General features: G+C 34.5%; 1 protein-coding gene across 2 annotated transcripts in view; it reads right to left on the reverse strand.

Moving 5' to 3' along the window:
* Positions 1 to 27,222, reverse strand: part of LOC124635557 (transcription factor Sox-5) — a 282,618-nt gene that overhangs the window by 6,731 nt on the left and 248,665 nt on the right. For both annotated transcript variants that reach the window (XM_047171473.1, XM_047171474.1), the window contains 2 exons: positions 4,498 to 4,659; positions 2,850 to 3,084 (listed from right to left, as the gene is read on the reverse strand). In XM_047171473.1, coding sequence (XP_047027429.1) covers positions 2,850 to 3,084; positions 4,498 to 4,659 — 397 coding nt within the window. The remainder of the gene's footprint in view (positions 1 to 2,849; positions 3,085 to 4,497; positions 4,660 to 27,222) is intronic.

Raw genomic sequence — 27,222 nt, forward strand, 5'->3', positions numbered from 1 at the left:
ATGAACGATGTTTTCATAACAGCGCCTGAACAATTTTTAAAGCATTTTTTTCGTATGAAGGTGTAAAAAAAAGAAGTTAGAGAGTACCTATGCCATATTTTTTTTATCATTTTTATCTTTTTTTTGAGGTACATTACATTGTTATAGGACGTGGGGCAATTTTGATCCATCTTCTTTTTAAATTATGAAATTCTATGAAGATTCGTAGATAGAAGCCAGAGAGATGTTCTATTTGAAGTTTTACAAGCGAATAAAAGTTATGTGTGTCTTGAATAAATTTCTAAAGTAACGCATAGTGTGCGCGAGTGTACCGCAGGCGGGACGATGGGCCGAGCGGAAGTTTGCGTCTCCAGCGCCATCTATTTCACGTTTCATGCGATTCTCTTGTTTTAAAGGAAACGAAACGACACTCGCGATTTTGTAACCAATTCGGTTTGGGTTCGCGCCAACTATTTAAAGTAGATATTTGTTTTATTGTACACCATCTTACACAATTATTTATATGTATGAATTATTAAAGTTTATTTAATATTTGAAATTAATGTTCTGTATTTGCGAAGTTGTATTTAAAAATAAAGAGTGACAGATGAACAGAACTCATTTGTATCTTTGCATCTATTGTGTGACGGAGTACAATAAAAAATACATTATACATTTTTGTCCTCAACTTTAAAAAATAATTGGAATGCTCTTCCCATTATCCTCGATGTGGAATGTCGTCAAATCGCCGAGAGATGCAATAAAAACGTAACTTTATAAACTCTGTAACGTAAAACCTGGTGCCATAAGATTTACAGATGACTTTCAAGATTACACTATAATTAATATTTGTGAAGTAATTTGTGTGTCTCTCAATTTTGTGGGACGTGCGGCCTACGAGATGTGTCGGATAGTCGCGGTGACAAACTTAGACAGGTTACAAGTTAATAATGTTGTGTTATCAATACAACTTTATGTATTAAACGAAGCATTTGTAGGACCATGTGCTGGACAGAAATGTGAAGAGAACAGAAACAGCTTTGGGTGAAAATACTACACCGGTTTACTGGTCACTCACAGTTAAGGGTCTGAAAGGGATTACAACTTAATGAAAAGGTTCATTTTTTTTATTTCACTATATAATTGATTTTGATATTGACTTCAATACTACTAGGCTTTATGTTTCTTCATTAAACTTTTCATCATGCCATTCTGTTGTTCCGTTGCATTGTCGAGTTCAATTTTCGCCCGCAAAGATTTATTTAAGAATACGTTAGCTACTTTGGGACCTTTGGACTCAAATATAATTAACAAGGCTTCAATAATCACAGCTTTCGCAATAAATTCGAGTAGGGAAACGCGATGAATCGTATGGCCTACATTTCATTCGATATTTACCGGACTAACTGTTACTCGGTGTAAGACATATTAATTATATTTTGCAATTAAATGTGAAACATCAAAATGTTTGGCGGCGACACGGGACATTTCTTCATTTTAACATTTACCCACTATTTATCTAAGTGTACCTATTCCTTGTTTATTTTGGTTCGAAGCGTTACGTAAGTCACGTTTGATATTAAAACTGATTCGGGTGATATCCGGTAATGTTCTATTCGGGATTTACGTCAGTCTGTTGTAATTTGAAAAGGAGATCAAAATTAATCATTGAACGTTTCGTTGATGAAGTAAATACTATGTGACAAAGATCATTTATTTGCAAAAAAAAATGTGCATGGCAGTAATTCTCATTATGAGATCATATTTTTTTACTTTGTTCTGTATTATATTTTTTCCGTTTTAAATCAAGAATTTTTTACACTTTTAGGTGATAAAATAAAGTTTGCCTGAAATGGTATTAGATCTGATTTGATCGAAACCTAGATATTAAAAAGATGACCCAGGAAAATTTATTGTTCTCGTAAATCGTAACGGGTACCACATAGTATTTTACAATCATTTTAATTTATAATTAATTGGTACAATATGAGATGCCTTCATCAATATAATTATCTTCTTATAATGCTTGTTTACTAACTGGTTATGTAAATATTAAGCCTACTAGCGTACATCTGTTGTTTGGATATTATTTAGATCAGGTTTAGTTAATTCGGTTGATATATTGGTTCAGATGTAGGTGTTAATACAAAAGATCATTTTATAGCCAGATTTATGGCGATAAGAAATATTGTATTTTAATGGGAATCTATGGAAACTTACTGAATTTGAATTTATATGTAGGTGTGAGTAGCTCTTTCGAAAAACTGTTAACCGATGAAAGTACCTTGTCAATGAATTGAGCGCGAGATAGTTTTTGCTATATTTTTTTACTTTTGGCAGTCTCTTTCAACCATATTATGTGGCAAGCAAAACTTCTATATGTACTTATAGTTTTATATCGCTTGTCTATGGTCCCTATTGTCAGTAGGTGGGACACTGACATATTTCCAGTTCACGCAATAATCCGCGTCTAGGTAACAGGTAGGTAAATCAGATAATATGATGACGTAGTCACTGCTTTACTGGGTACCCTTTCCAAAAATATTAGCACACGGCTGTCTAATCAAATCATTTGCCAGGTTTTAATTATGTTTTACAATGTATTGGGAAATATCTAGTAAACATGATTAGATTCACTTTCATCATTATACCTAAGTTTGTCGTTTTGATCCAATTGGTCACCAGGGTTAATCCAATAATATGATAAAGGTTATATCTACCCAAGTCACCTTACTTTAGCTCCCCATTTTAGCGTACTAATCGCGTGATCCTAACTATAAACTCCAACCATTTGTTTGTATTCCTACAAATCTCATATACACAATATAAAACGAGTCTATTTTGCTTAATTAAAAGTAAAAGATACTCACTATTACCAGTAGCATTATAATCCTCTTCCTTAGGCATGCTATACTGGGACTCTTCCATAGGAGGGTACACGAAGCCGCCGCCTCTGGCCATCATCATCATCGGCTGTGCTGGGGACGGGGACCGCTGCTTGCTCAAGTTCAGCGGCGTGTCCGGGTCTTGGGGAGGTGGCGAGCGGGCGCTGGCTGTGAGCTGAGCGAGCTGAGCCGTCGCTGGCCACTGGTTTGTTTGCATCGCCTGGAAAATTTTATGGAAGATGACTTTAGATTAGACTTATGATATTACTTGGTTTAGAGATGAAAGTATTGGCTTAGAAAGTCCATTCTAGAATCTTATATGCGGTAATGTATTTTTATCTATGTATGTTCTTTCCATAAATTAGGTACCTACTGAAATGTGATTTTGAATTCTTTACCCATGATGATGCATAGATTGGTGCCGAAATAAGGTCACTAAAATATACATTATATTAGGACTCAAATACCTAGGATACCAATACAGAATACCTAGGATAATCGAAACCCAATCAGAAAATACAAATACCTACTTAAAAAATACTTTAAAACAATCGCTAATCATAATGCTTGCGTGAAACAACTCGTGAATGTGTGTTGCTATACAAAACTGGCCATCCAACAACAGGATTTGAACGCATCTAATTATAATTTACATAACAAACATCGGTTGTAGCAGGTAATGAGTTTGAGAACAACTTTCGTTTTATCTCGCACCTTAGTCTTAAGTTTATAGTCGTCATATTTGGTTACATAATTCAAGGTTCCACTGAAGTAATATAAGTGAGATGAACATACTAAATAATAAAAGCATATTGGGCCGACAAAGTGTAGTCTCATTATAAGACACGAAAGAAGAAGAAGACTAAATAATGGGGAATCAGGAATTAAAATTTAGTTATTTTCAATTAATACAAAGCTATACAATAATTTAAGAATAGAAAAGATATAGAAATAAATAGGACTATAGAAATAGGAAGTCTAAAATAAGATTAGAAGAACTTAAAAAGAGGTTGGCATGTAATGATAAAAAAATTATATTGCCATATCGTAATCAGCAATAATTGAAGGACTTAGATAACTCTTGCTGAACTATAAACAGTGTCAATTATAGGTGTTATAGAACACAGGAAATTAGCCAATGTTTAGCTATAATATCGTGATGGTCGCTTGCCAAACCAATCTGTTTATTAGGTACGTTCTCATCTTTGCGCGCACGCACTCTCACGATTATAATTTGGTTGCGTTTTATAATTTTATTCAGATTCAAGCTTTAATGATAAAGCTTGCTAAAAGTATTCTACTACTTAATTGATGATCATTACTACCTATATTCTATGTCAGTTTCTTAAATAATCAAGTCTTCTGACCATCGGGTCGTAGGTATAGATTCCGCAGCTAACTGGTTAAAATAAGCATTGAATCAAATAGCTAGCCCTTCGACTGAACAACTCCATTTAATCAGCAGTTTGATTGAATGGCTATTTTGACTAATTGACTGTGACATAGTCATCGATTATACTTTTAAACGTTGTTTAAATGTTGATACTCTTTGTCTTATTTACTTCTTCTGTATCTACAACCTTACTTACCTATGTTCCTAAACAAATTAACTCTTATATGTATTTATACTCACATTAGACTGTGGCGGTTGCGGCCGCATTTGCTCCAACAATGGCAGTAAGCCCAGCGGTGGTCCAGGGTACAGCCCATGGCCACGCCTCACCATCTCCTGGCGACGAAGTTGTTCCTGCTGTAACCGCTGCAACTCCAACTCTGCGGTCACGTTTCCTATGTTCTGTAACAAGAGAAAAGATACATTAAGGTTTGTGTCTTTAGGGAGCAAGTTAACATGCGCAAGTGACAAGAGCACGCGGGTGGGTATATTGCTTTGGTACATGCGCGAGTTGCTGGACCCGCGCGTTTTTAAAATACATGTAACCTGCGCATGTGCCTCAACATGCGCAAGCTACTTACTTGCACCGTGTAGATGCACCCTCAATAAAATTTCGAAGAAGTTTTAATTTTCACAAAAAAAAAAAAAACCAGAATGATCTTCAAAGCGACTTAAAATACAATCAATGAAATGTTTGTTTCAATGAAATAAAATAAAATTCACTTTAAAACCGCTCTTTTGACAAAGTTTTTCGTGTCCTTTTAAAGCTTTTACTACGATCCACTTTATTCCCAGATTAATTACTTTCACGAATTTTTGTTTCCAATACCTGAAAAGCTGCAAGAATATTGGCGAAACATGTGAAGTGATTTAATTATTCCGTGTATTGTAACCGTTTAAAGACTACTGAAATCTGGATGGACACTCATCGAAGTTTTATGCCAGCTGTTTGTGAATAAAAATAAACCGTATGCAATAGTTGTCATTCCGATGATAATAAAAGAGCCGCAATTTCGTTTGCGTCATGCAAAATTTTGAGTGTCGCGTCATTAATAAAATAACTTTATATGCAGCAACAAAAGGCACCGCGCGACGGCGGCACCATACAAGCCACGCTTTAAGCATTGCAACTTTCTGCTATCAGTCTTAACAGTCTCTCGACGCGATATTTGTTCCACACAATATATTGCACACTTAAGCACTTCCCAACACAAAGAATAAGCTAAAATGTGTGCACAAATCAAGCGGCGGGACGGTCACTAAATCACGGCGACCATAAAGCGAATTCCCAAAAAAAAAAGTACACCAATTAATTGCCTGGGAGTCGTGACGAATAACACAATATACATTTTATCGGCTCTTCATTAAGACAGTATTGAATTGTTAATGGTTGTACAGAGTAAGACGTTATAAGGTGATGAAATCAAAACAACTCGACGATGTAAGTTTCCGGACGAACGAAGACACAAAATATGAAAAGGATTTGCAATTTTAAAAGTTTCCTGCAAACGTATAAATGCGCTCCTGACAGTGGGAATACATTTAAGTGAATCACTGTCGGCGGAGATAAAAAAGAAAAAGCGCTAATGGAAGACAAAAGCGAATGCATAAATAAACGTGACATAATCGTGCGAATAAAAAGAGCGGCAGAGTGTAATAGGCGTCCCTTCGGCGATACCGCGATACATCGAGCGCCACCGGTAATCGACCAAGTTTTTCCATCGGCCTGACAAATTGCCGTCATAACCGAACGGATTAAACTTTTTATTAAAAACAACAAACTGAGCATAATGTATGGGCGTAATCGGCAAGGGACAGATGTTCCCGAATAACGTATGCGATTTATCTAATGTAAAAAGACTTTTATTTAATAGCTCTGCGGAGATGTCCTAGCAATTGGCGCTTATATTTTACAGCGAACCCGTCGTTTTGGCATTTTGACCGCGTTTTGATAGCATTATTAATGTTAGAGATGATATAAAAACGCGATTTTTGATAGAGGTGACCAGCTGTGGCGTCACGATTTATTGTTGCGACACAGGTGGAGCGCGTCGTCATGAATACGATATGGATGCAGAACAGCTAAGATGGAGTGGCGTCATTATACTGATTGAAACAATGAAACCAGTGCCAATAGAAATAAGTGGGTGTGATTTGGCGACGACCACCGTCCGATGTTCTGTCAATACTGATGACGATGGATATAAATGGAAGCGAAAACATAATTCTGTTATTATGTCCTTGTCGCTCATATGTAAAGAACGATTTCCTTTTCCTATATTTCTTCGCTAAACGAATTGTTGACACATAATCATATAAATGTTTTGAGTGATGTCTCTTTATAAGTCGCCCTTCGAGTTAATTGCGTAAACATAGAAATTATACAATTAATAACAAATGTATGAGATAGTATCCTGTTAGTGATTCTTATGATTCATGAGTAATATGACGTTGATAAATCTAAAATTTATCAAAAACATAATGCTCTATCAGATGACACAATTCAGAAACTACAAGATTTATCGAACTCGTGGATAAAGCTACAAATCCCCATAAAGCTATTGTCAATGTAACAGACGCACAAAACCCTAATGATTTATACGAAACCGCGGATTAGCATGAAAGCGTACATCAAAAACAATATAATTGAAGAATATATAGTGGACAAAGAGATCACAGATGAACACCGGACATACCTTGACATAATTTATAATGTGGGCGCCGATATCAAAATAGTAATCCCAGTTTTTTATATCCTGATTAACGATTTTGACCCTTAGGTGGTCGGGTTAAGAGTCGATGATATAAACTGAAAAGATTAGGTGAGAATACACGGAAAGCTGTATAATGAAACAGACGTCACATTGACGTAAGAGATGCAGATCTTTGGGTGAAATCATAATATTTACTGTCACAGGCCGACGTGTTCTCATTTCTAGATAGATTATTCGACTAATAGATTTAGGTTTTCAGTAGTTTTCCTGGTGACTGAGATTTATTTGATAAAACTTAGCAAGTGAGTATTTTGGTGTAAGCCTTATCAAGGAGGTCAAATCTTATGATTTATGAACGGACGTCATAGGCATAGTTTGGAATGAGTTTGTGTCAAAATAACAAAAATACGTTTTCAGGAAACACGTGTAGTTTTTCATCTGATGCTGCTTTTGAGTGCTACAAAAACGGAACAATTTAAGTTACAAAAACTACTATTGTTTTGTTATAATCATATTGGTGTATTTTCAATTTCTGATTCCACGATACCGGTTGCATATAATTTATAGATATTGAAAATTTTGCATTTTTTTTGCAACCTGCACATCTTTAAGTGGCGTGTCTTTCCACTTAAAGAACCACAACGAACTAATAATTTATTTATTCCGTGACCCCAAAGTGTCGATAATTTGCATAACGCAATATAAAAAGGGCATGACGAGATTTGAGGGGTGTTAGAGAATAAGGGCGTTAGTGGCAATGCAAGGCGATGAAATATCAAAATGAACCACTAATGCATTGATGGGAAGAAAAAATGTGCAGTAGAGTTGCCAGCCTATATTGTTTTTGTTTTTTACATGGCCGGTAAAAAAGAAATGGGAAAGGAAATTATGTTTTATCATGTTCCTAACTGTCCTTAATTATTTAGATTTGAATGTGGAATTTTTCTAATACATATGCAGCTACAGTTCTTAGAATCGGGTGTAGGTAGGTAATTTGACAAATCAGTCGGTAACTTTGAACCAAACAACCATCGGTAAGTAGTTAAAAACGACGTTATTTTACTCGATGACAAATATACTAGACAAGAAAGATTTTACCATCGTCAATGCAGAAACAGGAATACTACTAGAAAACACTACATCGTGCTCACACATACTCATTAACTTAGAACATAGGACTGTAACTTTATAGTAATTAGTGAACAGGGTTACAAAGAAATTTCAAACACAAGTAAGAAAGTACCTATTGAACAATGCCGGAAATAAATGCACCCGAGAACTACAAATTCGGGTCAACTAGGAGAAATATGTTCTAGTGCGAAAACAAACATTATAATACTGGGTATTTTTACTGGTACTTATCTTGTCCAATAAAACACAACAGGCAAAGTAAGTCATAATTTCAAAGTCAATATTTGTAACTGTCCCTCATTCAATGCTCTCATGTATGATATACATTAACAAGTAACAAATAAGCAAAACATTATGAAGTCCCCCAATTAAGCTGCCAGAGGGTTTAAACGTTACCCCGCAGGAGTCCGCTTATCAAAGTTTTATTCTTATGCGCATGAGTCGCCGTTTCGAGTGCCGATCTTATCTAATGTCCGCAGTGATTATGCATTTTGCATAATGGAATCGATGCATGCTTTGTCTTGTTCGGACCCTGTTTTATATTTACAGCGTTAATATATGATTATGTTTATTAAACAGAAATACGTTAACGAGAGGTTGTTGCCACCGAGAAAAAGTTTTACGATAATAGCCGCTTATCATTTTGGCGTTAAATTAATTTGGGTCTTTCTTGCTTTCGATGAGGTATTTGGGCTTAATAAAAGGACTTGAGTTTCAAATGACCCTCCATTCTTGATCTTAATGAAAGTCAAAATATTAGGGGTGTGCGAATTGTTATTGAATGACACAATACTTGACGTTTCGTTGATGGTGGCAGCCCTGGGTGGAGTGGCAACCCTGTGGTTTCTACAAATTAGCGCTCTGATTGGTATCGGACGACGTTCGGACGCGTGGCGTCCGGAATTAGGCGGGAAGGTAGTTAGAACTGTTTTCATTTTACTTTGATAGTGAACACTTGTACTTATGTGTATTGTTTTTGATTTGTATTGTAGATTTGTCGTTGTATTGACGATGTTTTTTGTATGATTTTGTTTATTATTTAAAACTTTAAGATGGTGCTTTTCAACTAATATTCAATTACTAATTTTGCTTTTTATACTCTTTCCTGCCCTGTCTGTCATATATTAGTATACCTTCATACTATATTTTCTAAACGTATATTTTCATGTTCATATTCCCAACTAAAGACTTAACGAGCTCACCATCTTTACAAAAGAAGCCATTTTAACCAACAATAGTGCAACCAACCTGTATATAACAAAGCAACTCATTATAATATTAAAACAAAACCTTTTTTGAAGTTACGTCGTACAGTTTATAAACACCTCTAAGATTATACCTTCTATTATTTTACAGCTTCCTTCGACGTAGGACATATCAAACAAGTTTAGGCAGTAAATCATGAAATTAAGCTATTATGCCACATCAGAAGTCGGCGCCCCTTTTGACTTCGACTTTTTTATAATACAGAACAATTTTTAGACTTCCGGACGACACGAAAGTAACGACTTTGTAATTTAAAACACGTTTTTGTTATCGATTTTGTTAGAGCTTTTTTTATAACAAAAAGTAGTAGAATAATGCATTATGGGGAACTTATGGGAAAAGATTCAATGTCTCCTAATTTGCAATCGCCTAAAAAAAATTGCATTTACTGAAGCAACCAAAAATAATTGACATAAACTAGACTGAACACCAAAAATATCGTTTTCATAAATAGCAAAACAAAAACCCCTTAAAACAAAATAAAATGAAAACATCAAACAACAAAAAAAATATATATACTTACCCAAAAAATTACCACTTCAAGTAACATTATTTGGGTTCAAATACGTATAAACAAAAGCCGGGTCGACCAGCCAACCGAGTCCCATGAGGCTTACAGACAAACATAGCTACCCCCCCCCCCCCGAGCCACCCTGCCCCCCCCAACCCTCCTGTCTTGCCTCTTGCTAGCCCCCGGATGCTCGTCCCACTTGAGCTTTTCTTTTATTCCTTGCCTACTCTTATGTTTATTTTTGTTTTCCGTTAGCCGGCGGAAATAATGTCGTTGGTTTTGTGTGGATGTGCTGTGTGTAAAAAAATATACTTAGCTGAAATGAGTACCAATTTTGTATGAATAAAAAAAATATATACAAAGTCAGCAAAACCTCTGGTAATCACACCTAACATAGTAAATATCATATCTATACGAAATCCTACAAATTCTTGTCTTCTTGAATATGTATAACAGAGGTTAATGTCATTTCAGTGAACTACACAAAGGATCTAAGTTTGAACACGAAATTCCATAATTATGGCGAGATTCATATATATTTATTGTATTTGTGTATGTATTTAGATATATAACACAGTACTAAACTTATCTACTGTCGCAAAAATGTTCGCATTGAATATATCCACTGAATCATTTCACAAAAAACAAGCTAAAACTCGTAAAAAACAAACGCAAATTCTGCATGAAACGTCCACAATATTCTTTCGTATTCCCAAGATGACCTTTTGTAGGCGATAGAGTTGTGGAGTGCCTTCATTATTCTGTTCTCATTCAATTCTATATTTTACCACAGTTTATACATAAAACAAATGAGCATCGCGCATTAAGAACAAACCAGCCTCGCAAAATGAACATTAATTAAGCACTTTACTGTTTTCAATTACAAGATCCTTTTTTATTTGTTATAATTATATTACGTTTGTGCTAGTGATTATATTCGCGGATTGAGGTTGAATACGTGGTTTGGGTGCGTGAGGAATACTTGCATTTTGTTAAGCATAATCATAATTATCTAACTATTCTATCAACAGAAAAAAAACATTGATTTCGGAACATTTATCAACCACATTCATAATCTGGACCTATGTAATTACACATTAACCCCATAAAATAAAATTACTCTTCAAAAGAATCACCGCCATAAGACACGACCACACACTAGTGCAAATTGAAAATCATTGTCTACACAATCTTTAACGGCTTAACAATTAGACCAACCTCCCTGCTTCGCCATATATTCTTAAGCTTTGTGCACATCAATGGCTGATGCCACAAAAGTGCGAAACCTCACCGCACTCGAGAGAAAAGATTAATAAAGCTTAGAACACACTCAACACCTGTCCTTTGTCGCTAATGGACGGCCTCTAATCTTCAGAGAAATAGTGTGGTCAGGAAATGGCGGAAATCTTTCTTTTTAATATTATTTTGGAGGTCTTGTGTGTACTTATTGTTGTGTTAAGAAGATTTGTATCGTAAGCACTTTCATTGTATGCTTAAATTATTTAGGATATGGTAAAATAAATGTATATGTTAAATGGTCATTTCAAGTCCTTAAAAATATTCACTTAATGAATAAATCCGAATACCATCATACTAATAAGAAAGATATGAGTTTTCCGACTCAACTTCACGGAAAAACGTTATCAAAAATATCTAGTCAAACTTTATTAGCTACAAACTCTAGGTCCTCGAGCTGCCCTCTCCAGACTAACCGAACAAGAAGCGACCAAAAATTAAAAGTTACATTCCAGTTCCAACCGGTTTGAGCTGGAAATAATTGGAGGAGACTCGAGCTAACCACTCGGATGGGGGTAACAAGCGAGTTATCCGGGTAAAAAGGCAAGACCGGGTAACAAGCCGGGCGAAATGCAGTAACGAGGATGCAACGGAGCTTCTTTCAAGATGTATGCCTTTGTGGCGCCAAATATTGGCGTGAATGTTGGGCCAAGTGGGTGCCTTTCAAAGGTTAAGTCAGATTTTATTTTTTACAAAGACATCAAGAGATTGAAGATCTTTGATGCTTTTTGAGAGGTGCACAAAGGCTGGTAGATTACTTTGGCCATCGTACACATGGATACAGAAGAAAGTATCTATTATTGATTGCAGGGATGAACCGAAAGAACTGACTGTCTTATTGAAGCACAGAAAAAGAAACGTTCTTATTTGTTACACAAGATCTTTAATTCCATTCGGGTACACGATATAATATTGTAATTATTTACCATCAGCAACTACTGAGTATATAAAAATAACGAAATCCCCGTCCTACATACAGAATTCTTAGAACATGTTGAGTACGTCAAAAAATACTTCATCTCTGTATACATACAATTAATCATGAACATTTCAGTAAAAAAATAATATTATTACCAACATAATTATAATACTTGTTTGAAGGAACGAGCCGGAACTATTTCTTAGAATTTATCTTTTACAAAGAGATACATTTTTATGAAATGGATGTTTCTTTTAATATAAACTAATACCGAGAGATTGCTGAAGAAATTATGTATATTCAAAGGAATATGCAGATTTAGGGCGGTTTACTTTTCTGCTATGTAGTACTTACTGGATTCGTTTTCTACACATAATGCTGAATTAATCAGTTACAATTGATCAATGTGGACTGTCCTCGGGGTACCTTATTTCGTGCTCAAAAACACTTCATTAGTGAGAAGAACTAAAGCTTAATGATTCTACCTCTATTGTGAAGATAGTTTTTTCATGATTTAGGCACAATTGATATCAAATTTGGATTGTTTTGCGCAGTGCCAATGAGCCATGTAACAATTTCTTCATTAATATTATACATACAGGAATAATTAGGTATGCCTATATCAACTTATACATATAAACAAACACAAAAACGTAAATACATTTATTAACGCTGTACATTATATCCGTTCCCCGTTGACTGACATTTACACAATGATTCGTCAAGCCGTCAATCTGACGGGATCGTTCGATGGCTGCGCGTGCGTCAGTCTTTTATTTATTGTTTATCAAAACGATTATAATGGCTTCGATGATTGCGATGCGTTCTGGACTATCAATAGGCCACTTTGTAGTTTTAGAAGAATGTAATGTAGTTGCTAATTTGATGGATGCTTGATGGATTGTTGAGGGTACGGATACAATGAGATTTTTGGTTACAATGATGAAACAACCCAAATTGCGTAAGAAAAATATGCTAAGTATATGTAGGTCTGTATGGATAGAGAAAGATTTCCGATATTGATCACGTAAATGTATATCCTTAAACTAAACAGAATCGACTGCAGTGCCAGTTTCGAGCCAAAACTAAAAACTCTAATAATAAAATTATTATAATTCAATCTTCACTATCGATCGGCACGCGCCTCTATTTATAAAGATATTAACCTTTTCCCGTCAACAATATGCGGTGAAAAGTAAATATTTATTTTTATACAATCCCACCGTTTGGTGCTCCGGCAACGCAACGAACAGTTTAAGAATAGTTCACGAATAAAATTTGGAAAACGTACACGGTAAGCCGCACTTGCCTTTAGAATAAACATAGTGGTCTTTGTGATGTACTGACGGGCATTACAATAAATGTACCGAGGAACGAACACTTAATAAAATAACAAACATCGAACGCTGTTCAGTGTTAACTATCAAACGGATCTAAATACTTCTTTTCTATCTAAACACTGGGCTTTTGTCTATCCAACAGTGCGAGCCGATAAAACACAATGATGTATCTGTGGAATGATTTCATACCTGAGAGAGTGCAGACTTTAATGAAACATTGTTGGAACTGTACAGATCGAACGTTTGTCAAAACAAACTTAAAACCACCTGTGTTTCAACCAGCATTCGCTGAATGGAGGATAACGCGGAATATATGATCTGCTTATTTTCTCTAACCAGTTGTAAAATTCATTGAGCAAAAAACAGCTCTTGAGCCATATATTTCTAGGCTACGAGGTAGCAGGCTCCTATTGTATAGTGCGGCACATAAACAAGACTCACCGTCTATAAACTCGATGGTTTTATTGTATAAGCTTTCAAGAAGGTTGAGAAGTAGCGGCATACCTTATTGGACAAAATGTGCTGTAAAATATTTCATAATATCATAATTTATACTTAAGTGGCAAGTCCAATTTACGCACAAATTAAAAAGACTGTTTGACGAAGAAAGGAATTCTTTTTATATTACTGCCTTCGCTTGAGTGCGTCAGAAACAATTGCCGCGCAACGTGAAAAAATAATCATTATCTGACCACTCCGATGGTTCCAAATTTAAATCTCAATAAAGTTTGAGATTTGTCGGCCATCTCTATATGTGCGATATCGCGACAAAACGTCTGGTGTCATTTTTAAGCCCCCTTTCTTCCGTCCGCAACGATTTTAATAACAACATCTCCGTTTTCTTTATTCGTTCTTTTGAAATCTCTTTTAAGCTGAAGTAAGTTTATTACTAGTCAGATCAGGAATTTCAATCTCACATCCTGAGTGAGACGTCTTTGATGTAACCGGTGAGAATTGATGGGGAGATAACAATCTTAATTGTTAGAGCAATAGGGTTGAATATTCCGTAACTGGAGCAATTCATTGATGGTTCTTCTAAAACTAAATCTGCACTCATTAATACTATGAATCTCATTCATTGTGATAGTGTTTTCGCAGAAGAGGTGTTGACGTCTTATATATTGTGATTACGTACGAACATGAATGTTCTATATTGAACTGGTATTCTTGTCATTTAGATCAAATAACAGTGGATACAATATTATTTATTACGTAGAGTATGGTCTATGTGTGTGTGTGCTTTGAATAGATAGGTTAGTCATTGTGGATTGGGGATGTGTCACATTGTAAAGGACTAGCGAACTGTGTTTGGCCATCGGGCCGGTATCATTTACAATTTTGGGGACAAATAGCCGTAGTCAGGGTGAAATGGTTACATATGTCTATGGGTATACATGGGTCAGATAAGTAAAGTATACGTATAGTGAAATAAGCTATTACTGGAATCGCATTAAAAATAATTTTGAGATTCAAACGAGTTTTCTTTGCTTCTGAAGTTTTATAATTTAGTTGATCTATAATTTCTAACACATTTTCTGCATTGCTAACAAAATTAACCTCAAAATTTTCACAAAGATGATTTACAACAATAAAACTCTCAACCAACGATGTGCCGATTAAAAACACTAACAAAAGCCTAATTTAATTAGGAAATAGAATATAAAATATAATATATTACCGGTCGTGTACAATATCAAAGACGTATAATGTCATTATTTCAAAACATTGTAGATCAAAAGGAACAGTGTAATACGGAATGAGCGATCTTCATAATAACAGTTATAATGGGGGATCTTGTAAAAAAAATCTTAACTAATTTCCCCGATCCGTTTCTTTGTATAAAAGGGGCTATCTCTTTGATAGACTTTCTTGTACAGTCGCTGACGGTATGCAAATGACACGAGGGTTTTTTTTTACAATGGAAGGAAGAATTTTGTAAGCAACTTTTTTTTTGTTTTTGGATTGGTCAGTGATTTTCTTTAGTGTGGTAGGAAAGCTGTGAGTTTTGGAAAAAAAATTGCATTGATCAGTATGTACTCAGTTGTTTTGGGAAAAGATATATATTTTTTTTTATGACCTAAACATTTCAACTCTCTCGTGTTTTCGCCATTAAACCTAATAATTTTGCTCTCGTTAATAATTAATTGGTATCTTCGTACCAACGTTAATACCAACACATTCCTATACTTTCCTATTTAGGCAGAATAAAACATTTATTTATTTATACCTAATAATCCTCTCGAGTATGAGGGCGCTGGTTCGATTCCAGGTCAGGCAAGTACCAATGCAACTTTTCTAAGTGTGTATGTACTTTCTAAGTATATCTTGGACACCAGTGACTGATAAAAAGGTGAAGGAAAACATCTTGAGGAAACCTGGACTATAAAGTCTGAAATCACCAACCCGCATTGAGCAAGCGTGGTGATTAATGCTCAATCCTTCTCCGTGTGAGAGGAGGCCTGTGCCCAGCAGTGGGACGATAAAAAGGCTGAAACAAATACCTATAATCAAGTTAAGTACCTACATCTTAACAAAATAGGAATAGCCTAACGGTGCCGACTGTACTTAATAATTTATGCAAGTGGTCAGCGATTGCTGAATAGGGGCCTTTTAATCATAAAATGATTTTCCCCATACAAATAGATCCTCAATGAATGGCCGGGGTCTCTTAAGAAAATGTTAAGTGCATTAGAATCTGTTTAGAATAAAATCAATTATCTTTACGACGGGGTTTTTCAAGCAGAAATCAAAAGGAATTATGCTTGAAGAGTTTTTGTAAGATAATAGACTTTTTGGGGATTACATGGAATGTTATGTTAGCGAAATTATTTACGGAATTACTTTTTATTTTTTATTTTTTGTTGATTTTGATACATGTTTAGTAGGTCCTCTTTAACTTTTGTAAAATAAATCAAATTAAGGTATGTAGGTAGAGAATCTTCTTCCTTAGTATAAAAGGACAGCAATAAGAGGTTTTTATGTACACGGTATCGCAATATGTATCTCAATTTATACATGTAGCTATGTAGAATTAATAACAAAACACAAACATCCCTAATTTGCTAAAGCTCTTACAAATACACAATCATGAGAATTTGAAATTCGAACGCCTTTGATTTCGGAACGATTATGTACCGAACGCTAATAAAGCCACCATTTTATTTTGATCCCTTCCCTTCCCCTCCCGCTTACATTTCTAAGGCGCCAGAGGGGGGGTACGAATGAAAATCGACGGCCTAACTTAAATAAGCATCTCATTCAATACAGAGAAATGTAAACAGACAGTCAGTTATTTTAAAGATAGAATTGCGAAGGGAAGGAGGGCGATACGTAATTTGACAAACGCCTTGAAACGACTTCCATAGGCTAAGGACTTCGTGTTTGAGTTTAGAATATTAATTTTACTTGTGCTTATAGCAAATTGTATGATTTGACTTACGTGTTCTAGGAGTAGGCTTATTGTGAAATATAGATTAGGTAACTAGAATAATGTCATGATAAATTAGCAAACACCGGATGTCTCTAAAACGATTAGTATGTTAATTGATTTAAGTAATTCAAGGTATTGAAGAATGGGTGCTAAAATGTTGATAGGTTACACACTAATTAGCTCTTAATTAAATATTTTAGTAGTCATAATAAAATTAAAAATTAGCATAGAATGCGATTCAGGCAACATCTGTAACACAACAAATCTATGGTTTTTATTTTATCTATGACGTTTATCTTCCCGCCAAATCAAACGAGATGTGTGAGACGATAGGCACAGAATAAAGATGTACAGTTGTGAAGGTACCTATTAACGTTCGTAAAAATTACACTCACACACGCACGTGCATCGACGAGCTTTTACCTTCGCTACCGGTGCTGTCAGTACTGAGTGTCGTGTATCGAGCACATGCGTGTGTGAGTGACATTGTTACGAACGTTAGTACGTAGCTTCACAACTGTTTTCAAGAGAACAAATTTAAACTGTGCTACAGGGTACGTTTTCCAGTCCCGTGATTTTGTAAATGGAAAGAATTGTCAGTTAGCAAACAACATGGGCGTTCTCTTTGAAACTGTCGAATGTACCTAATCTGTTTTGTTAATTTTCAAAGTCTGTCGGGGTTTTTCATCTAAGCCCCGGCAAAAGGAAAGGTTGGATTCTATTTGTTTAACCCCGGGAATGATTATGGAGCGCTTGTTTCGTCACCACAAACAAATGGGAACATTTATTTTGTATTTTTGATCAAGTATTTGCATAAAAAAGTTGAACTGATTTTTTTACACATGCAATGTTTTTTTTATTGCATTTGAAATTGGAATGCTTTTATTTTGGTTGTGTTTTGTTTATTTCGGAAATGGTTAAGAATTTTCACTATAAAAGCTTTTCAGACTAAATTTTTACACCTAATATAGTTTTTTTTTATTATCTTACATGTAACTCTTTTCTTTCATTTAGTTCTAAACGTAATCATGTATTAATACAAAATATTTAAATTTTCCAATTTTGATACAAGAAAACCAATTCTCGTAGGTAAGTATATTCTCGATGTTCATTACTCAAACAAACTCACACATAGACACCTAATTAAAACATACTTACACACACAAACACAAGACAGAATATTAAGCCATTATGTATCAAGGGACCTGATTTGAATAAGCACAAATTGTCAAAGAGATTTTATCTGGTTAAACAAAGATGTTCCTTCTGTTAGCTTTTGCCCCTGTTTTGGGGTGCCTCTTTAATGCGATCGGGTAATACGGTTGATGAGGCCTACGATTCTGCTAACCCCCTTGTTAATAGGGTGTTTTGTCTCACTTGTTTGCTAATGAGAGATAAGGGCAGGAGATATGATTATGAAAATGCGGTCGAATGATATTGTAAGCTGCTTATTTTGTTTTTATCGTTGTTGTTACGGTTAAGAGTGATTTAAGTCTTTATTGAGTAAAGATTTGTGCGACTGTTAATATGACATGCGAGGGTTTTTGATCAGGTTCGTTTTTTTTTTTATAAATTTATTAAAGGTTTATCGATAGCTTCTGTGTAGACAAAACTTTTGTTGAGTATTTTTGTTGTTTTTCTCATTTATCGGTTTTACGGCTTACACGTGCAATGTTTTCTATGAAATCGCAATATTGTATATTTGTAGACCTTCACTAGAACTGGGTAAAATTGTGGTCATATCCTGCTACCATATCTAACCGTATTACATAGGTACTATGTCGAAATTGATAATGTTTACCTAATCATAACAACATCACGAGCCTACTACCATCACAAACAAACCAAATAAAAATAACTACAAATTAAAAGTAACAAATAACAGCCAACGAAAAAAACGCTGGTAATTTAAAACTACACGTGTTTAATCTAAAAACGCTAACATCTAAAAATAAGCGAACTATCAACACTAATCACTCTCAAAATACCAGTGCGTTGAAACCGCAAACAAAAATAGTTTCCCTAAAACATTTCGGAATCATCAATCCCAATTATATCCCCTACGTGAGAAAAATCTTTGAAAACACCCAATCAGTGCGACCACAAAGGTCTGTTAGTACCCACCCTCTTTTTTAAAATATTCTGTCGTCACCGTCATCGTGACGAAAGATAGCGTAGTGACGTCACTCGTCATTAGCGATTGCTTCGTCACTCCGACACGATTTGTCGACGTTTATCGCGCGATTTTTTGCCGCAACGCGTCCTATCGCCACACGTACAATATGCGTAAATTTTTCGCTAGCTAATGTGTTGGAAGTAACTTTCGCGAGATAAGCTATGAAAGCAAACGCTGAACGCTACATTTTTTGTTCGCTAATTTTCTGTAGGAAAACATTTATGACGCGTTAATTTGTAAAGAAAATGTTTCAGGATTGATGGGAATGTGTTAAAAGAAACGTTGGTGGACCTAGTTTAGATTTAAGGATAAATAAAGTATCTTATTATAGCAACGTTCTGCAAAGCTCTTAAACATAATTAAATGCCCATCCAACTGTTTAAAAAATTACAACGCTACAAAAAAAATGGTAAACCGCAAACTCGTTACGATTTTTTTGTACCAAAATAGTGAACCCTTGCCGGTATAATGTGAAAATAAAAACATGACTTTAAAAACCATTATTTTGCGGCACAAAGTTGGGATTGGAGCATGAGGGGTAAACGCGGGTACTAAAAAGCACAAGAGTACTCCAAATGGCACGCGTCACGGACCACAACAAACGAACGCGGCGGATAGAAACGACAATCGGTATAATTTTAATTAGAGAAAAATTGCCGCGGCAAAATGCGCAAGTAGCGTGTGTACCGTCAGATACTGTACGATGAGGAAAAAAGATACCTAGTAGAGGTATGAGGTACTTGAGACCTAAAGAGACAACATAGCCACATTTTGACATACAAGGAGACTGTATGTCAAAATAAAAGCTACAGAGCTATCAGAAATAATGGTTTCCTTGAAGTATTATATTGCTCAGCTACCTACACCTTCTGACTTTTCTACATGAATGAAATCTAAAGCTTAACTTTCATTGAATTTTATTTAAAATCACTATATCGGCATTCACGCATGACTCCGATTGCTACCATAACTAAGTTCTAGCATAAAATATTTTCAAAATTATCATGCTGACGGTAAAAACTCATTGGAACAATACTCGAGGAACCCTTTCTGCAAACAATTAGCGCACAAGTGCACTCGGAACAACGGCAATAGAGCGTCCCTCCAGCTAGAGTGGTGCAAAGCTTCCAACTGGCTGCAAGCCATCATGCCTTTGCCTTTGCATCCTCGGTCGCCGCCCGTGGCTCAACAGCCCGTGCACATTGCCAGCCGCTTTTGTTTTTAATCTGTAGGAATAAACTGAATTTGAAATTTCAAAAAACGAAGCTTCTTTTTTGTTGCCAGCCAGTTTTAAAAAGTTTGTTTATCGAAAGAGGTGACAATGTCGTGATTATTAAAGGAGGTCTTTATTTAGGATTAAATACTTTTTATTATAAAATATAATGTTAATAATTCTATTAGAAATAAATTCAGTAGTGGGCGACAATTGTAATGTATTGACAGGTCGTTACTTCATTGTCAGCCGATATCGCGAACTGTTATCGACTCTCATTCTATTTTCACGACACGAAAAGATAAGAAAAAGGCACCAGATAATACTGCGAGTACTTTGTTTTTAGATCTGTATCATTAACTGAGAAATGGTTTTAGTTATCTGTCTTCAAATAAAATGAACACAATATTTATTGGTAGGTTTTACTGCATTCACAAGGAAATGCATTACATATTTAACAGAATAGTTTTATATTTTGTTAAAGGGAAAAAGGTGTCAATTAATATTGATTACTTACGTTAGGCACTTTGATAATGACACTTATGTCATTGTTACCGTATTTTCGGGAGTTCCCTAGCAGGTGAATGAGGTAACACTTACTTAATATTAAAGTAATATAATGTTCTTCAATAAGAAACTTGAGCACACTTCCTTATCCTAGAAACGCAATATCCACCATTGTATAAAAGTAATTTATTTGACAGCAATAAAGCCTTAACTGAGACGAGCTTCTGTAACGTCTCTTAGCTGATTGTAATCATAACTCCAATCTTTTCCTTTCTCATATATTTTACGAATAAATGGACATTTTCCGATGCATATCTTAAGTTAAGAATAAAGCTATAGAAATAACAGATCGCATAACCCTACTGTAGATGAGACTTAAAAATCTTTAAAGCGACATTCAAAATATCTGATAAGAAAAGTTTCAAACAAAACATATACAGGAATCTACCTATTTTACTGGTATATTAACGACAATGATACGTATGTACCTACTAATTAACATCAGGTTTCTTGCCTTTCAACCAGTGGCTTATTCTCCGAATTGTTATCTCACTAACGTTAATGTAACCACTAAATGTTAGGCAATAATTCGTTAAATTATGAGAATAAACCGCTCAAAGGAACATGAGATTTAAAAAATTAAAAAACAGGTTCTGATTGGTCAGTATTGTTTAGAACGTTGTAAGTTTAAAAGAAGAATACGTTATGGTAAAGATAGCATCTGTATTTATCATTTTTGGTCTTGTCTAATGAGTTTGTATGTAATATGATATTTTTTAATATTAATGATTTTGTAGCCATTTAAATCATCTTTTGCATTATGCGTGCTCATTTAGGTTAAATGTAACCTTAAACTATGTATATTATTAAAGATATTTATAGTCATCTGTTCTAAATTATTGCTTGTTATTAAAAGAACATTAGAAATGCAAATATAGAAGTATTGCCTACTCGTTAAAACAAATATGGCAAATTATAATGATTACCTACCTGTACATACCTATTTGCTTTCTGTTACGTGTAGGATGTCTAAATAGACAAGCATATGAGCTCAAATCAAAATGTAATAGGATGTAAGCTGAAAACAAACAATACTTTGAAAAAAAAAGTGTAGGGAGCTAGCCAGTAATAACCTACGCACGTAACAAAGACATTATTATTATACTAAGTAGTTGTGTACCTATAATTAATTCCCACAATACCTCTAAAGCCTCTCTGAACGTCTGAATCCTCAGTACATTGTAATTATTGGATGAAAGTAACCTGCCTGTATGATAAATGAGGCAAAGACGACCCGTCATTGTTCAACCAATGAAAGAGCTTTTGTCTATGGGCCGAGACAAAACCCTCGCTCGTTGTCTATGCCCCGCTCGGCTCACTCCTTTGTCGACCGTCGCGGTGTATTGTCGTGCGATGCGTCGGCGGAATCATTAAATGTGTTTAAAAGAACAAAGAAAGGCTTTGCAAATATTTGCGAAATTCTCACGCCATGAAATACGGTGCTTACATAATTAAAATGAGTCGGTATCTCCTTCACATAAATATTATATTTGACCAACTTTGCATAAACGTGGCTTTTATTGACGAAGAAAATGACAGGAAACATATTTTATAGCAATTTTATACTAATGCAAAATATAAAAAATGTTTCTGATTAGATTATTATAGCTGCATCATTTTATTGGTGTGAATTTGTTACGCATTTTTTAGCTTTAGATAGGATATTAGTTATGGACAAGCTGGAAACTAAAACTGATTGATTTAAGACACTTAAAAGTTTATTGATTCAACAAAGCAAGATCAGTAACACACTAGAATACTAAGAGACACGAAAACAATAGCAAAGCGCGGCCATATTGTGAGGAGCGCGTACGCAAGCACAAAACGCCATTGTGCGCCCATATGGGAATATATCGCTTGTTTTGTCATCCTCATTGTTGTTGACAGACGGACGGACAACTGAAAAGACAGTCTTTGAATAGTTATGTAAGCAGGAAGGCACTTTGTGAATACTCTTAGTTACGAGGCTCAGTAGATATTCTATGCGCGTTCGTTTAATGCCTCCGTTGTTTTTATAACAGGATATATATTTTGTTGAGAAAATTATATTTTCACGAGTTAGCCTGAATTTTAAGATAAACTTTATAATGTCGCTAATTGTAATTTTTGGACTTGAATAGTTCGTTCAAAGTCAATTTCGAATGTTTTCAAAAATAAACAAGGAAAAAATGGACTTTGATTCAAATCCAACAGAAGCTATCTAACACAAACGCCAACCATCTCCAAAGATGATTATCTAAAACTTTATTAACCTAAAGAGGCTTTACTCCACCGCATGCCTGACGATGTGAAGTAATTAATTTAGAAAAAAACCTCTAGTTTCGGCCAGTACGATCCCATCGCTTGCTAATAGTCCAATTTATCACCAGCTTGGTCATTCAACACTATATAATCTTAACACGGAAATATTTTTCCTACGCCTATTAACCGCGTCTGCTAGGAGACATCATTCATTTTGTTTGGAAACTAGTTAGTGGTCATCATTAACGCTCGGTATTGTGAATAAATCATAATTATTATTTATTAATATAATATGCTATGGTCTGGTTGTGGTGTTTGGTTGCTGCGATCCGGATCTGAATTCGTTGTCTGATTAATTGCACTTTCACGCGGTTTGGTGAAGTTATGGATGGGGATCATTTTGGCCATTTTGGAGTGGCGTCTTGTCTAGATCTCAGAGTTTATGTGGATTTTTCTTGTTTTATAAAAGTAATACCTATAAGATAGGAACAATTTCAGGGTTCATGTTTGATATAAGGAACATAAAACTGAGAAGTTAAAACATGTTTTTAACGTTCATGAATAGTTAAAAAATGATGAAAAGCTTCTTCATTTCGTATACCGTTCCAAAATGGTATGCAACAAACTAGCAATAAATTAAAAGAACTAAGCATAAAGATAAGAATAGACAGTTAAAAAGCGTATGTCAAGTTTTCAACATTATCATACCTAATAAAGAATTTTATTTTGATTGGCGCTTTGTTGCTTAGCCGCTGATGACGGTATACTCCCAGCCTTATCTCGTTACATCATTTGTCAAGTGGGTTGTGAACACTGACGGTTTTGTCCAATCTGTCGAAGCGTGGGACTGGACATCACTATGGTGTGAACTAGCTATCACCATCATTTATATTTTTATTTGAATTTTTATCGAACACTTGAAACAAACGACGAATTAAATCCAACCGTGTCAGGTCACCAATAAAGTTCAATTTTGGTAACTAATCGACGAAAAGCATTATCGAAGTTAATCTTCTACGACGGCTTTGTCACACCAGTAGGTCCGTCTTTATTGCAAGATAAATTCGAAAAATCGATTTCGGAAGGTAAGCTTTTGACATATATATGATAATGTGTTTGTTGAAACTGAAGCTGTGAAATTAAAAACCATTGCTTTGAGACAATATTGTGTTGTATTAATTCACGGTTTTTTTAAATGACGTTCCGTTTTGAATATTTTGGGCATTCGTTTTATTGGTCACAGTCAAATAAACACCATATTCGAGAGTGTATCAAAATGGTATATGTTCCGTAACTGGTTACAGATAGTATTATTCATATAAATGCTATAAATATCGACAAAAAAACTATAAAAGAGAATGCGTTTAATAGTCATCTTTATGTATGAGCTAGGTTTTATTGTAGGTATTCAAACTTCTGATATTCTTGAAAGCCTTTATTAATAGTTAAAGAAATACAATCACATTTTGTTAGGAATTATAACATTGTTCTCACTGGTTTTTACATCATGACAATTCACACCACAGTCATTCTTTTTCATAGACTAACCACCCTACATTTTTTAAATGTCATAGACTATAAATTCCTAACACCTTCTCCTATTTTTAATATATGAACATAAATTAAAAATACCTTATAATTACTTCAGAAACACATCAGTTTTCAAAACATTAACTTAAACAAGTTTTCAAAACATTAACTTAAACACTTCTAATTATAACTCTCAATTTACACAACAACTTTATCGCAATGAAATTTAAATTTTTCTTTATATAGTGGTTTCGTCAACATATCCGCTATCTGATAATTTGTAGGACAATATATAACATCTAAATATCCTTTCTTATAATTTTCGTGTATAAAATAAAATCTCACATCTATATGTTTAGATCTCTTGCTGAATGAACCTGTTTTAATCAATTGGATAGCACTCTGGTTATCAATATTCAAACTAATCTTAATACTGCTACCAATTAATTCACTTATAAAAGTCTTTAAGTATAAACACTCTTTAACGCAATCTGCTGCTGCTATATATTCCGCTTCAGTTGACGATAGACTTACTATCGGCTGTCTTTTGGAGCACCAAGCTATAGGTCCACCTGCCAACATTATTATGAACCCTGTTGTACTTCGTCTGGTCTCTGTACAACCTGCATAATCTGAGTCACAATATGCATGCAATCTTGTAATATCTTTCCCAGCATTATACAAAATCCCTTTATCTCTCGTTCCATTCAAGTACTTCAACACCTTCTTTACTGCTAATATGTCTTGCCTTGATGGATTTTCTACCTTTTTACTTGCTTCATTCACAGCTTGACTGATATCTGGTCTTGACCTGGTTGACAAATACAATAATCCACCAACTAGTTCTCTGTATGGGAAATTTGACGTAGCCACCTTAGATTCATTTTCCTTTCCCACAATGCATGGAGTATCTGCAGCTTTGGAATCATACATATTATATTTTCTAAGTAATTTTTCTGTATAATTCTGCTGATGCAACAAGATGCCTTGTTCTGATCTTTTTATTTCAAAACCTATATAGTTTTGAGGTTGTTCATATGTTTTTAAGATAAATTCTTTTTCCAATTGATGCAAGATCTGTAATAACTTTTCCTTGTCTTTTGATATGGCCAAACCGTCATCAACATATATAGCCAATATTATAGTTTTGTCTTCATTAAAAAACACACACTGATCCGACTTTGAAGCTCTCAGTCCAAGTTTCCTTAAAGTTTCTGTAAATCTTTTATTCCATGTCATTGGTGCCTGTTTTAGCCCATATAGTCCTTTCTTTAAATGACAAATTTTATTAGGCTGTCTTTCATATCCTTCAGGAATATACATAAATATGTCTTCCTTTAACTCGCCATACAAAAATGCTGTTTTCACATCAAAAGTTATCATTTCATATTCCTTTGAAGCAGCAATTGCTATTAATGATTTTATTGCTGATTGACTTACTACTGGACTATATATTTCTTGATAGTCAATGCTTTGCTGTTCGAAGCCTCTTGCTACAAGTCTTGCTTTGTAAGTACCATTTTCTTTTATACAAAATACCCATTTACTTGACAATATCTTGTGTCCTTTTGCTCTTCCTATATCAACTATTTCCCACGTATTGTTACTTTCCAATGATTCCTTCTCCGAATTTATGGCCTTCTCCCAATTATTCTTTTCAGCAGACTTCATGACTTCATCATACGTAAGTAATACATAATCTTGCAGGTAAGCTGGTTTTTTCCGTTGTCGTTTTGTATTTATAGTTTCTATAGTTTCTATCTCTGCAGTATTACTTTCTTTATTTTCATCATTTTCTACTTCATCAATAATATCTGGGATGTTATCTTCTATTACATTACTTTGTTGTTCTAACTCTTCTATTTCATAATAACTGTCATCACTTTCTTCTTCTTGATTTATTTCTTCTTCATTATTACCTGGTATTATTTCTGTTATCACCGAACTTCCTGTTTCTTCATATTTTTCTCCAATTTTCTTATTATTATTAATTATAACAATATCCCTTGCTATTTCAATTCTTCTTTCTTCTTTATTCCACAATCTATATCCATTATTAGTATATCCAATCATGATTAACTTTTTGCTTCTTGGATCTAGTTTCTTAATATTTGAATGTAATTGTTTAGCATATACTATTGAACCAAACTTGCATATATTAGATATATTAGGCCTTTTACCATGCCACATCTCATAAGGTGTCTTATTCTTCAAAGATTCACTTGGTAATCTATTTATAATATAAGTAGAACAGTATACAGCTTCACCCCACATTTCTTTATCTAACCCTGAATCAAATAGTAATGCTCTGGTTTTATCTAATAATGTTCGATTTAGTCTTTCTGCTTTACCATTTAGTTGTGGTGAGTATGGTACTGTATAATCTAGTTTTATTCCCTTTTCAGTACACCATTTTTTAAAATCATTGCTTGTGTATTCACCTCCATTATCGCATCTTATGGTAGATACCTTTTCTGTTCTCTCTCTTTCTGTTTCTTCTATATAATGTTTTAAATTTTCTTTAACTTCATTTTTATATTTAAGCAAGTATATTTTTGTAAAATGAGTATAATCATCCATGACGGTTAAAACATAACTATAGCCATCATACGTTTTGTTTTCGAACGGTCC

The sequence above is a fragment of the Helicoverpa zea genome, chromosome 13 (assembly GCF_022581195.2).
Source record: "Helicoverpa zea isolate HzStark_Cry1AcR chromosome 13, ilHelZeax1.1, whole genome shotgun sequence".
Taxonomy (NCBI): domain Eukaryota; kingdom Metazoa; phylum Arthropoda; class Insecta; order Lepidoptera; family Noctuidae; genus Helicoverpa; species Helicoverpa zea.